Source organism: Suncus etruscus, chromosome 4 (assembly GCF_024139225.1).
Source record: "Suncus etruscus isolate mSunEtr1 chromosome 4, mSunEtr1.pri.cur, whole genome shotgun sequence".
Lineage (NCBI taxonomy): Eukaryota > Metazoa > Chordata > Mammalia > Eulipotyphla > Soricidae > Suncus > Suncus etruscus.
The window spans coordinates 128348662-128363369 of NC_064851.1; the positions used below are offsets into that span (position 1 = coordinate 128348662).

Consider the following 14708-nt stretch of genomic DNA (forward strand, 5'->3'; position numbering starts at 1 on the left):
TGATTTTGTCCAGAATTCTATTAAATTTATAAACTTTAAATAATGCATGTCTCTGCATGCAACTGTCCCTGGACTGATTTTATAGTTCCTAAAGACCACCAGGAGTGATCCCAGAGTGCAGAGCCAAGCATAAACACATACCTGAGCACAACCAGGTATAACCCTTAAAACCAAATGAAATATATGTGATACTATATGTGTATTACTATGCATATGAAAATATACACATATATATTGCCTAGCAAGTTTACAATTTTCTATGCATTTTATTTTCCAATGTCCTTTCCCAGGTATTAATAATAATATCAGCCCTAGTTAGATCATCTAAATTTTACTCTAGTTTTTGTTTTTGTTTTCATTTTTTTGGCAACACTAGGTGGAATCTGGGGCTTACTTCTGTCTTACTTCTATCTGTTTCAGGGATCATTTCTGGTGGTGATTGTAGGATTATATGCTGAGCTGGAGGAGATTGAACCTAAATCAATCCTATGTAAAGCAAGTGTTCTAATCACTATGCTAATTCTCTGGCCCATAGTCATCTTTTTAATGGCAAGAGTGTATTCCAGTTTATTATTGTCAACAAATAATTATAGTTAAGTAAATTATTTATTGATGAAAAATAGAATTTCTTATTTTTCCTTGGTAACATAAAGATCAATTATAAACATTTCTGCATATCTTTCTATAAATTTACTTTTATTCAGCCTTTAAAATGGCTAATGCTGATTTAAATGTATATTAATACCCATTCACTACCAACAGAACAAATATTCCTCTACATTTTTCTTTTAGAAGCTTCTGCATAACCTTATTTTTATACAGAGTACTTCTAACCTAAAATTCCATTTAATTTATTTATTATAAGGCATCCCAAATGAGATATACAGTCAAAGAAAATATACCACCAGACAAACCACAACATTTTAGAATGATGAAATAGTTTAAAATAAACTATTTAAGTTAGAATTTATAAATGAGATATAAATTACAGCTCTCATAATGCAACCATAGTGACATGTCCAAGAGCAAATTCTTTCCAGCATTCTTAGTATGGATATAAATGTCCAAGTGCTGAGCATATGTTTCTGGAATGTTTAATGTTTCTGTCAGCAGTTGGGCAGGGTTTGTCTTATTTTAGGGAACTATGTCATAGGTCAGTTAATACTTCTTATGTCATTATTGTATCTCCTCCAACAGTTTTGCTAGGATCTATAGAAATTTCTGAGTGACTCGAGCATTTCAATCATAACAACTTTATAGAATATTAACATCTTATCACAATTTATATGAGGACTGAAGAGTTTGTGGGAAATGCAGGATACTCTATTGGCATGCAGTTTGAGCACATTGATCTTTTCTGTAATGTCTTTGACTTCACTTAAACTAACTCATGACACATTACTGATCTAGTTTGTTAGCAAAACCACAGCTTATGAAAACCAGATTTATTCACCACAAGGAGAGCTGGAGCAATTTTTTCCCTCATTGTAGTTAACTCTAGTTGAATAAACTTGAGTATTAATTTTGTTAAATGAATTCAGATATGAATTTATATTATATCAAACGTGAGGCCTGAAAATATATTTCAAAATATATTTTCAAATATATTTCAAAATATATTTTCAAATATATTTCAAAATATATTTTCAAATATATTTCAAATATATTACAAAAAGTATACAATCTTCAAGGACTTTTCAATGCCATGTTGGATTATAGAAAAAAATAGTATTGCCATCATTTGAAGGACACTGGGGAAATCCTAAAATGAGATAAATTTTGTTTTAATTGAAGCATACTTGATGTAACTTTTCTCCAATCTAGTTTCTCTCACATGCAAAGTTCTAGAATTAATGAAGGGTCTTCAAAATAAAAATTTTCGTTACTGATGGCCTTTGTAGACAAAAGCCTAAAGAAAATTGATATGTCTATTAATAAGAATTGATTAAGTTACTTAAGAAAGCATCAATGTGTTGTGTATATGTAAAAAATTGTTTTAATAGTAATTTGCACTTCTATGATAATACATCAATATATTATTTTAAAAGGAAACAGACATAAATAAATTAGATTACATGTAAAAATACCCATAATATTCTTTCTGAAAATTAGAAAAGCCTCTTCATAAATGTTTTGAGATATAAGATATCTGGTGGTTATTTAATTCCAACTAAAGAAAGTGAATTTAATTTTGTTGTCAACACAGTGGCAAAACAAACTTTGTAAATAAGTGTAAATATTGTTGGTTAAATGTTTGGTTATTATAATGTAAATTTTTCATATTTTGATGCTTTCTTCAAGAAAATATTCTTTGGGTTCCACAGTTAAGTCACAGAGCAAAAGAGCTATCTATCTCCTTAATCCTAGAAATTAGTTAAATGATAAAACAAGGATATTATCAAAATTTCCGAAATCCGATAATCACTTCATATATCTTACCTTTCTTTTGCGAAACCTGACTTGATTATCTGTTGTTTCCTGGGTGGCCAGAGTCTCCTTTAAGTGTAAACACTGCGTGCCATCTCCAGAGTTGACCATTGAAAGATTTTTGTTTTGTTGTTCTGAGAAACCACTCTTCTTCGAGCCATTTTCAACAGACATTCCATGAGGGCAGGAAGGAGATTGCAGTAGACAGTTCCCAGAATCTGCTTTTAATAATGGTAGGACTCTGTCTGTACAAGGAATAGCCAAGCACATATCTTGTACAGCACTGCAGGTGTTTCCTTCCTGTTCATCTTTAGGGAAGTCAGGTTTCCTTCGTTGTTGAGCAATTACAGCAGAATCAAGCAATTGCTTCTCAGGCACAGTGTCATCCGCATTCACAGAATCACATGCATTATCTTTGGCAGCATCCTTTAGTTCACTTAAGCTCATCACATTGCAAAGCTCCAGGTTTTTACTCATAATGTCAACCACCTTCATTTCACTCCTTTCTTCTATCAGTGCTAAATCAGCTCCACTGGGCATTCCCCTGGAGTTATAAGAATCTTTGTTACTTTCCAAGATGGACAGCTTATTTTGTAAGGAGCCTGCTCCTTTGACGCTATGTTGATCTAATGTGTTCTGTCCTTCAATGGTTAAGATCTGGTTTTCATCTGTAGGATACAGATCAGAATCCACATCCTCATCTGAAACATGCACTAATGTTTCTGTACTGGCCTCCAGAGAAAGAAATTGATCTTTACCTTCGTGGCAATAGTTTTCTTCCACTTCTTTTGCAATATGACCCATTGGTGTACCAGAAAGATCTCTCAGCTCATAACCGTGGCAGCAGTCTGGCAGTGAAGCACACTTCTCTTTGTGCTCCACATTGAGAGTTGCATCTTTTTCCATACTTGCCTTCAAGCTATCAGCTACTAGTCCATGATGACAGGCTATGCTATTATCATCGGAATTAAAAGGCTGTCCCATCCATTGGGTCACATGTTCTTCCCAGCTTCTCTTTCTGATAGCTACAGACATGTCATCATACTTTAACAACAGATAGAGAAATATGCTCCATATAAGACCAAAGGGAATGGAACAGGATAACTGTGCTTCAGATCCACAGGCAATAGAAGAGAGTGTTTTGCGTCATGTCACCACCTATTAAAACGTTTTTAAAAATATAGATTAGGATATGTTTTTAAAGTCAAAATAAATCTTGAAAAAAGAGCACTTAATCTGTGCTATAAATAATTAAAGGACTTTTCAAAACTTTCATTGAATAATTTTAATAGTGCTATTTTTCTTAGGAAGCACCTTAAAATTAGAACAAATGTTCACATTTCTATAGTTTTAATTAAACTAAATGATAATACTTTTAAAAGCTAGTAGTCTGACTTATATGTTAATAAAAAACACAAATATTGCACAGTAAAAACTCCATAAGAAAATTCTGGATGGCAATAGATAATAAACTTTAGTAGTAGAAATGTGTTGCTCTAGCTTGCATGCTTTTCTGATTTACTTTTATGAATAGAAATCATTACATAAATCTATTCACTATTGGTTTGAATTATAATGAAGGCCAATAGGGAACTGCTCCTGCAAAACTTAAACTATAGAGACAACTTAAACTATAGAGACAATATGTATGATATTTAGTGTGGAAAGATTTAATACAGCACCAAAAATACTACAATGTAATTGTTCCAGGAAAAATAAGAAATGTGAACTAAAACAGAAATTATGATCAAGTCTAAATAGGAAGTTTATTATCCTTGTAGGGAATCTGGGGGTGCAGAACAGAGGAATGGAAGTACTGGGATAGTGATGCATGAAAGCAGACAATCTGGTGAAGGGTGTGGGGCTAGAATGTATTTTTCATGAAACCCTAACATTAACAGTCTTGCAAATTATGATGGTGCCTAAAATTATTATTTTTTAAAGAAATATGGCATAATCCAACATATTTTAAATCAATGCATTTAATATTTTTAAGAAAGTATAACAATACTATTCACAATATTTTGATGGGTCCACACATGCATGTACCATATTATTGCTGCTATGAGCCAGCAAGCAATTACTGGAGCTTAGACAAATTAGCTTGTCCAAGATTATATTCCCAGAAAGTAAGAGGTGGTTAATATTAGTATCTAATTCTAAGGCCTTGGCTTAGAAAGCTAACAAACTTCATTGATTTCATAAAATTAAATTATTTTTCACCTTCTTTCTATACTTTTTATGTGTATACAATCTAAACCTCTAAGGCTGGGATACATGTTCATCAAAAAAGACGTGAGCATAGACAATTGGAACAGTTTTTTAGAAATTTAAGTCTCAATCTCTGACTCCTAAGTATCTTAGTTTGTATACTTTTGTTAGAATTTAAAAGGAAATTAAGTAAACATGAAAATCAGGCATAGATAAGGTCAAAATATAAACACATTCCAGGAATCTAACCTTTCCTGCCTAAAATTATTTAAATCTATAGTTAATGCAAAATAACTAAAAAAACTTAACCTTAAAAATGACACAACTGTTGTCATATTATTGAACTATGAAAATAATTCAAAGAACACACGTTCATAGCTTTCACACTATATAAGACTTTCCAGCACATAAAAAAGCACAGGATGATTTACTCATTATAACATAAACAAGATTAGTTGCTATGAAGATTTGGGGCCACATTAGTCTACTTTAATGACTATAATGTCTCACCAAAAAATTCAAGCTATTGTTATAAGTAAATGCCAGAAAGAGAAATATTCCTATCTAGTTAGGACCAATAAAGTTTTGAAATATATTGGCATTTTTTGTACTCCAGTGCCATCAAATATCTTCTAGATACTGTGCTGTCCTCTTACAGATCTGTAGCCATTCTTAAAAATGATCAGTATTCACATTTTCCGTGGTGGCATTCATTTTTCACTAAAAAAATCCCTGAATTCCATGCATAAGTCATTATAGTGTGGGAGGCCACGGAAAATGGAAAAAACACATAGAAGCAGGCCAGAAAATTTCTGCTTTCACAGGCATTTGAGTTGTATAAGATGGTTCTGTGTCAGATGCTTTCTTTTCTTTAGAATCAATGTTAAAAGAGCAGACTAACATAGAATGGCAAGATATTTCATACCATAATCTTTATTTACATTTCAGGACAAAATTTCACTTCATTAGATATTTCAATTCTAAAATATTTTTGCATTTCAGTTGAGACTAAATTCTATTTCACTTCTTCTACTAAGGAAAAATAGTTTCACTTAGCACCCTTAGCATCCTTGGCTGTAGATTACATAACAATTTTGATTTTTTAAGAGAGTAATATTACAAGAATTAATTAATTTTTTCTATTCAAATCATGGCAAGCAGATACTTTTAGGACAAGCAAAAGAATGCAGTTAACATCTTCTACTGAAATTTCTAATATAGAGTTTTTGAACATTTCCAAACAATCATGAAAATGTGGTGTCTATTTCAAAAGAACAAAAACCCTTCCTAATTATATTTAATTGTTCTTCTGCCTTTGTAGTATTACACAATTTATTAAAAATTTTATCTCTAAAAGCTTTCTCATTAACACTTTCCATAATAATCCAGGTTCGTAAGATTTATGGTAAATTTCCCCCATGATCTTAGGCTAAATAGTGTATTAATAAAAAAATGATCACTGATTACTGTCAATTATGCACTAAAGTATACTGACTTAATATTTTAAAATAAACTGACTTAATTAGGACCTATTTTGTAAGATTAAAATGTCTATTGAATAAGACTGAATTTCCATATAAGCCCTCAATAGCAGGATACCTATTTATACTATATTTCTATTACAAATATTGTTTCAAATAACTTTTGCTTTAAAAATAATTCTCTCTATTAAATTTCAGATTAAAGATCAGTAGTTCAGGATTTAGATGAAGGCTATGGAAAAACTGTAAGTCATTCTAGAGCACTAATTTTATGAAACTGATTTCCATAGGGATTTTTAACTTCTTGCATTCATGTATTTGATCTCACTTGTATTAGAATTACAAGAGAGGTTCTGCGAAGACAGGAGGGAGGGGTCTGCCCTGCTCTGAGATTACCAACTAGGAGAGACTGAGGAGACCTGTCGCTTTGCATGTTTTTCTTCTTTTCTGTATCCTGAAGCTCTCCAGAGAGGGCCCAGGGATGGGACCAACAAAAACTGTAACCTAGGGGCTTCAAGAGAGCCATGGCCACTCTGCTTCACTCATGGGCTGCAACCCTCCTTTTCTAACTAATGAATCCCATCATAACACACAGAAAAAGTCACACTACAAGCATGACAATGTGGGAAATCTCGCAGGCAAACACGATGCGAGAGAATAAAGATCATAGCACTGATGACCCCAAAAAATACGAGCCATCTGATTAATCTGTGAGAAAAGGAGTTTAGACTGGAAATATGAAGGATCCTCATAAAAATCAAAGAAAATATATCTCTAGCTTAACAGAACACAAAGAAAGAAATCAGAAAACTTCAAACTAAAATAGCAGATCTGAAAAACATGGTAGCTGAACTGAAAACCTCAATGGAAAGTCTTCAACAGGGTAACAGCAGCTGAGGACAGAATCAGTGAACAGGAAGATCAAATGCTGAACAATCCCACACAGCAGAAGAGATTGGAAAAGAATCTTAAGAAACGATCAGACAATGCAAAAAATACTCAAAGAATGTGAACAGATGAAAATAGAAGTCTTTGATAAACTCAATAGAAACAACATAAAAACCATTGGAGTCCCAGAGGCCCAGGAAGGGAATCCCCAGGAATAATCAACAGTCAAAGATATCATCACAGAGAAACTCCAGAGCCAAAGACTGAATAAAATCAAATCCTGCATGCTTGAAGAGTACCAGCTAAAAGAGACCTGAAGAAAAACACCCTAAGACACATCTTAGTCACAAGGATGAATCCAACAGATAGAGATAGAATAATGAGAGCAAGAAGATAAAAAGGGAAATTACATTCAAAGGAGCATCCTTTAGAGTTATAGCAGACATGTCACAAGAAACTCTCAAGACCAGAAGACAGTGGTGGGATATTGTGACAAGATTGAATAAAATGAATGCTTCACTTAGAATACTGCACCCAGCCCGACTCATGTTCAGGTTTGAAGGAAAGATACATAGTTTCATAGATAAGCAAAAGCTCAGAAACTTTACAGATGCAAAACCAGCCTTAAAGAAAAAACTGAAAGGAGAGCATAAAAGCCGGCTATCCTTTGCAAAAGCTGGCTCCCTGTGTGTGACACCAGGCGGGGAAAATCCGCGAAAGTACACCGGCCCAGTGGGGCTCAGCTGTGAAAGACTGTGAGTGTGACCTGTCTATGTCTGTCTACTGTCCTCTTGCGTGAAACTCTTGCGAGTGGGGCAAAAAGAGCCTCCAGAAACCTCGCTCGCCCAGACGCCATTTTCAGGGAGGGACTTCAGAGCATAAAAACCGGCTATCCTTTGCAAAAGCTGGCTCCCTGTGTGTGACACCAGGCGGGGAAAATCCGCGAAAGTACACCGGCCCAGTGGGGCTCAGCTGTGAAAGACTGTGAGTGTGACCTGTCTATGTCTGTCTACTGTCCTCTTGCGTGAAACTCTTGCGAGTGGGGCAAAAAGAGGCTCAGAGGAGCACGGCCGCTCCGCTTCGCTACGCGGCCGTGCACTCTTTCTAAGGAAAGAACTCCATTGCAACAAGAAGGAAAAATCACACTAAGAACGGCGCTATATCACAGAAGCAAACATTTCTCTCTGGACTGTCTTCTCTGTTACATGCTCGGGCCTAAGATTTGACCCAGTGTGAGGCTTCATCCACGGAGGACTCCCCTCCCATAGAGGCAAGTCAGCCCATCCAGAAAGGGAGGAGCCAGAGGAGTGTGCTGCCTACATCATATAGACAATGAATACCACTACAACACGTAGAAAAACCCACAATACAAATGTGACAATGGGGAAACAGCGCAGGCCAGCATCAGACATAGAGAATGAAGATGACAATTCTGAGGACCAGATAATGACTGAACAACTAATCAACCTCTCAGATAAGGACTTTAGACTAGCAATATGGAAGGTGCTCAACAGACTCCAAGAAACCATGGATCGAGTTGAACAGAACACTAATAAGAACCAAGAAAATATGAAGGCAGAAATGACAAAACTCCAAACTGAAATAACATGTCAACTAACAGGCCTGAAAAACTCAGTAAACGAAGTGAATGACAAAATGGATAAGCTCTGGGACAGGGTATCAGAAGCTGAGAATAGACTTGGTGCTGTGGAAGATGAGATACATAACAATTCCATACAGCAGGAGAGATTGGACAAAAAACTTAAAGCAAATGAGCAGACAATGGAAAAATTAGTCAAAGAATGGGAACAGACGAAAATAGAAGTCTATGATAAGATCAACAGAAACAACTTAAGAATCATTGGAGTCCCAGAGACCCAGGAAGAAAATTTCCAGGAAGAATCAATGGTCAAGAACATCATTAAAGAGAAACTTCCAGAGCTAAAGAATATATGTGATCAAATCCTGCATGCCCGAAGAGTACCAACCAAAAGAGACCCCAGAAAAACCACCCCAAGACACATCCTAGTCACAATGACAAATCCCACAGATAGAGACAGAATTCTGAAAACAGCAAGATCAAAAGGGGAAATCATGTTCAAGCAAGCTTCCCTGAGATTTACAGCAGACCTGTCACCAGAAACGCTCAATGCCAGAAAGCAGTGGTGGGATATTGTGACAAGACTGAATGAAATGAATGCTTCACCCAGAATACTATACCCAGCAAAACTCACTTTCCGGTTTGATGGAAGAATACATGGTTTCACAGACAAAAAACAGCTCAGAAACTTCACAGACACAAAACCAGTCTTAAGAGAAAAACTGAAAGACCTAATCTAAGACAAGACTACCCAAAAGACACACCAAATTTTGAAATAAAGATGGCGTTAAATCCCAGGACAATTCTTTCTCTCAACGTCAATGGACTAAATGCACCAGTTAAGAGACACAGAGTGGCTAAATGGATCAAAAAACTCAATCCAACCTTCTGCTGCCTACAAGAAACGCACCTGAATAGTCAGAACAAACATAGACTCAAAATAAAAGGCTGGAGAAAAGTTATCCAAGCAAACAACACCCATAAAAAAGCTGGAGTGGCCATACTAATATCAGATAATGCAAACTTTATACTCAGGAAGGTTGTAAGGGACAAAGACGGACATTTTATATTAATCAAGGGGTACGTAGAGCAGGAAGAATTCACTCTCCTAAACATATATGCACCGAATGAGGGGCCAGCAAAATATTTAATACAACTGCTGACAAATCTGAAAAATAATATCAACAACAACACAATAATTGTGGGGGACCTAAACACGGCTTTGTCAACACTGGACAGGTCAACCAGACTGAAACCCAACAAGAATATACTAGACCTGAGGAGAGAAATGGAAGAAAGAGGCCTAGTGGATATATATAGGACACTCCATCCCCAGAAACCTGGATACACATTCTTCTCCAATGTACATGGGACATTCTCCAGGATAGACTACATGCTGGCACATAAAACATACCTCCATAAGATCAAGAAGATAGAAATTTTGCAGACTACCTTCGCTGACCACAAGGCTCTGAAATTATTTGTGAACTCCAAAGGGACTCAGAAGAAACACTTTAACACCTGGAAGTTAAACAGCCTCATGCTCAATAACCAGTGGGTCCGAGATGAAATCAAGGAGGAAATAAAAAGGTTCCTGGAAACAAATGACAATAAAGACACAAACTCTCAGAACTTATGGGACACAGCAAAAGCAGTACTGAGAGGAAAATTTATAGCTTTGCAAGCACACATCAGGAAGGAAGAAGGAGCTTACCTGAGTAGCTTAATGACACAGCTAATAGAACTAGAAAATGCTCAACAAAAGGACCCAAGAACAGGAAGACAGAAGGAAATAACAAAGCTGAGAGCAGAAATCAACGAAGTGGAAACTCAAAAAACAATCCGAAAGATCAACGAAAGCAGAAGTTGGTTCTTTGAAAAAATAAACAAGATTGATAGACCACTGGCAAACCTAACAAAGAAAGAGAGAGAGAGAAACTTGATAACTCGTATCAGGAATGAAAAAGGAGAGATCACTACTGATATGACAGAGATTCAAAGGGTAATCAGAAACTACTTTGAAAAACTCTACGCCACTAAAAATGAGAACCTGGAAGAAATGGATAAATTCTTGGACTCTTATAATCTTCCACGGTTGAAGGAAGAGGATGTAGCATATCTAAACACCCCCATCACCATTGATGAAATTAAAACAGTAATCAAATGTCTGCCGAAAAACAAAAGCCCAGGTCCAGGTGGATTCACTAATGAATTCTATCAAACTTTCCAAGAGGAACTACTGCCAATCTTGGCAAGACTCTTTCATGAAATTGAACAAACAGAAACACTTCCAAATAGCTTTTATGAAGCCAACATCACCTTGATACCTAAACCAGACAGAGACGCTACCAAAAAAGAAAATTACAGACCAATATCACTGATGAATGCAGATGCAAAGATCCTCAACAAAATCCTGGCAAATAGGATTCAATGCCTCATTAAGAAGATCATCCACTACGATCAAGTAGGTTTCATCCCAGGAATGCAAGGCTGGTTTAACATCCGTAAATCTATCAACATAATACACAACATCAATAACAAGAAAAATAAAAACCACATGATCATATCAATAGATGCAGAGAAAGCATTTGATAAGGTCCAACACCCATTCTTGATCAAAACTCTCAGCAAGATGGGAATGGAGGGAACCTTTCTCAATATAGTGAAGGCCATCTACCACAAGCCAGTGGCAAATATTATCCTCAATGGAGAAAAACTGAAAGCCTTCCCTCTAAATTCTGGCACAAGACAAGGCTGTCCTCTCTCACCACTCCTATTCAACATAGCACTGGAAGTACTTGCTATAGCGATTAGGCAAGAAAAGGATATCAAGGGAATCCAGATAGGAAAGGAAGAAGTCAAGCTCTCACTGTTTGCAGATGACATGATACTCTACTTAGAAAACCCTAAAGACTCTATCAAAAAGCTTCTAGAAACAATAGACTCATATAGCAAGGTGGCAGGCTACAAAATTAACACACAAAAATCAATGGCCTTTCTATACACCAACAGTAATAAAGAAGAAATGGACATTAAGAAAACAACCCCATTCACAATAGTACCACACAAACTCAAATATCTTGGAATCAACTTGACTAAATATGTGAAGGACCTATACAAAGAAAACTATAAAACTCTGCTCCAAGAAATAAGAGAGGACACACGGAAATGGAAACACATACCCTGCTCATGGATTGGCAGGATTAACATCATCAAAATGTCAATACTCCCCAAGGCATTATACAGATTTAATGCCATCCCTCTAAAGATACCCATGACATTCTTCAAAGAAGTGGATCAGACACTTTTGAAATTCATTTGGAACAATAAACACCCTCGAATAGCTAAAGCAATCATTGGGAAAAAGAATATGGGAGGAATTACTTTTCCCAACTTTAAACTGTACTACAAAGCAACAGTTATCAAAACAGCATGGTATTGGAATAAGGATAGGTCCTCAGATCAGTGGAATAGGCTTGAATACTCAGAAAATGTTCCCCAGAGATACAACCATCTAATTTTTGATAAAGGAGCAGGAAATCCTAAATGGAGCAGGGAAAGCCTCTTCAACAAGTGGTGTTGGCACAATTGGATAGCCACTTGCAAAAAATTAAACTTAGACCCCCAGCTAACATCATGTACAAAGGTAAAATCCAAATGGATTAAAGACCTCGATATCAGCCCCAAAACCACAAGATATATAGAACAGCACATAGGCAAAACACTACAGGACATTACAGGCATCTTCAAGGAGGAAACTGCACTCTCCAAGCAAGTGAAAGCAGAGATTAACAGATGGGAATATATTAAGCTGAGAAGCTTCTGCACCTCAAAGGAAATAGTGCCCAGGATACAAGAGCCACCCACTGAGTGGGAGAAACTATTCACCCAATACCCATCAGATAAGGGGCTAATCTCCAAAATATACAAGGCACTGACAGAACTTTACAAGAAAAAAACATCTAACCCCATCAAAAAATGGGGAGAAGAAATGAACAGACACTTTGACAAAGAAGAAATACGCATGGCCAAAAGACACATGAAAAAATGTTCCACATCACTAATCATCAGGGAGATGCAAATCAAAACAACGATGAGATACCACCTCACACCCCAGAGAATGGCACACATCACAAAGAATGAGAATAAACAGTGTTGGCGGGGATGTGGAGAGAAAGGAACTCTTATCCACTGCTGGTGGGAATGCTGTCTAGTTCAACCTTTATGGAAAGCGATATGGAGATTCCTCCAAAAACTGGAAATCGAGCTCCCATACGATCCAGCTATACCACTCCTAGGAATATACCCTAGGAACACAAAAATACAATACAAAAACCCCTTCCTTACACCTATATTCATTGCAGCTCTATTTACCATAGCAAGACTCTGGAAACAACCAAGATGCCCTTCAACAGATGAATGGCTAAAGAAACTGTGGTACATATACACAATGGAATATTATGCAGCTGTCAGGAGAGATGAAGTCATGAAATTTTCCTATACATGGATGTACATGGAATCTATTATGCTGAGTGAAATAAGTCAGAGAGAGAGAGAAAAACGCAGAATGGTCTCACTCATCTATGGGTTTTAAGAAAAATGAAAGACACCCTTGTAATAATAATTTTCAGACACAAAAGAGAAAAGAGCTGGAAGTTCCAGCTCACCTCAGGAAGCTCACCACAAAGAGTGATGAGTTTAGTTAGAGAAATAACTACATTTTGAACTGTCCTAATATTGAGAATGTATGAGGGAAATGTAGAGCCTGTTTAGGGTACAGGCGGGGGTTGGGTGGGGAGGAGGGTGATTTGGGACTTGGGTGATGGGAATGTTGCACTGGTGATGGGTGGTGTTCCTTTTATGACTGAAACCCAAACACAATCATGTATGTAATCAAGGTGTTTAAATAAAAAAAAAATTAAAAAAAAAAAAAAAAAAAAAAAAAAAAAAAAAAAGAAAAAACTGAAAGGCCTACACTAAGACAAGACAGACCAACAGACACACCAAACCTATACACAAAGATGACATTAAATCCCACGGCAATCATCTCCTTCAATGTTAATGGACTAAATGCACCAATTAAGAGACACAGAGTGGCTAAATGGATCAAAAATGAATCAACCTTCTGCTGCCTACAATAAACACATAGACAAACATAGACTCAAAATCAAAGGCTGGAGGAAAATCATCCAAGCAACAAAACCTTTAAAAAAAAACTGGGTGGCCATATTAATATGTGATGACACCAACTTTAAACTCAGAAAAGTTGTAAGGGACAAAGATGGACACTTCGTGCTAATAAAGGGATATGTGCAACAGGAAGAAATTGTACTACTAACCATATATGCAACCAAAGAAAGACCAGCAAAATAACTAAAATTATTATTGACAAATTTGAAAGAGGACATCAATAATAACACAGTAATTGTGGCAGACCTCTTAATGGCCCTGTCAACACATGATAGGTCAATCAGACTGAAACTCAACGAAGATATACTAGCCATGAAAAGAGAAATATATATATATATATATATATATATATATATATATATATATATATATAAAACACTCCAAACCCAGAATCCTGAATATTCATTCTCCTCCATTGTACCTGGGAAATCAAATGTCTGCCCAAAATCGAAAGCCAGGGCTAGGTGGATTAACTAATAAATTTTCCCAGAACTTTCAAGAGGAACTACTACCATTCCTGGCCAGGCTTTTACATGAAATTCAAAAAATGGGAACACTTCCAAATAGCTTTTATGAAGCCAACATAACCTTGATGACAAAATTAGACATAGATGCTTCCAAAAAAGAAAATTACAGACCAATGTCCTTGATGAACACAGATGCAAATATCCTCAACAAAATCCTGGCAAATAGGATCCAATACCTCATCAAGAAGATCATTTACAATGATCAAGTAAGTTTCATCCCAGGAATGCAATGATGGTTTAATATCTGTAAATATATCAACATAATACACAACATCAATATCAAGAAAAATAAAATCCCATGATCATATTAATAGATGCAGAGAAAGCATCAGGTCCAACACCAGTTCTTGATAAAAAAAAAACTCACAGAAAGATGGGAATGAA

The 14708-nt window shown here is 36.0% G+C and overlaps 1 protein-coding gene across 1 annotated transcript in view; it reads right to left on the minus strand.

Moving 5' to 3' along the window:
• Positions 1-2421: 2421 nt before the first annotated feature.
• The window catches only part of LOC126007223 (rho GTPase-activating protein 7-like), a 32809-nt gene continuing 20522 nt past the window's right edge, over positions 2422-14708 (minus strand). The window contains exon 2 of the mRNA XM_049772692.1: positions 2422-3585. Within this exon, the coding sequence (XP_049628649.1) occupies positions 2422-3462 (1041 nt within the window). The 5' untranslated portion in view covers positions 3463-3585. The remainder of the gene's footprint in view (positions 3586-14708) is intronic.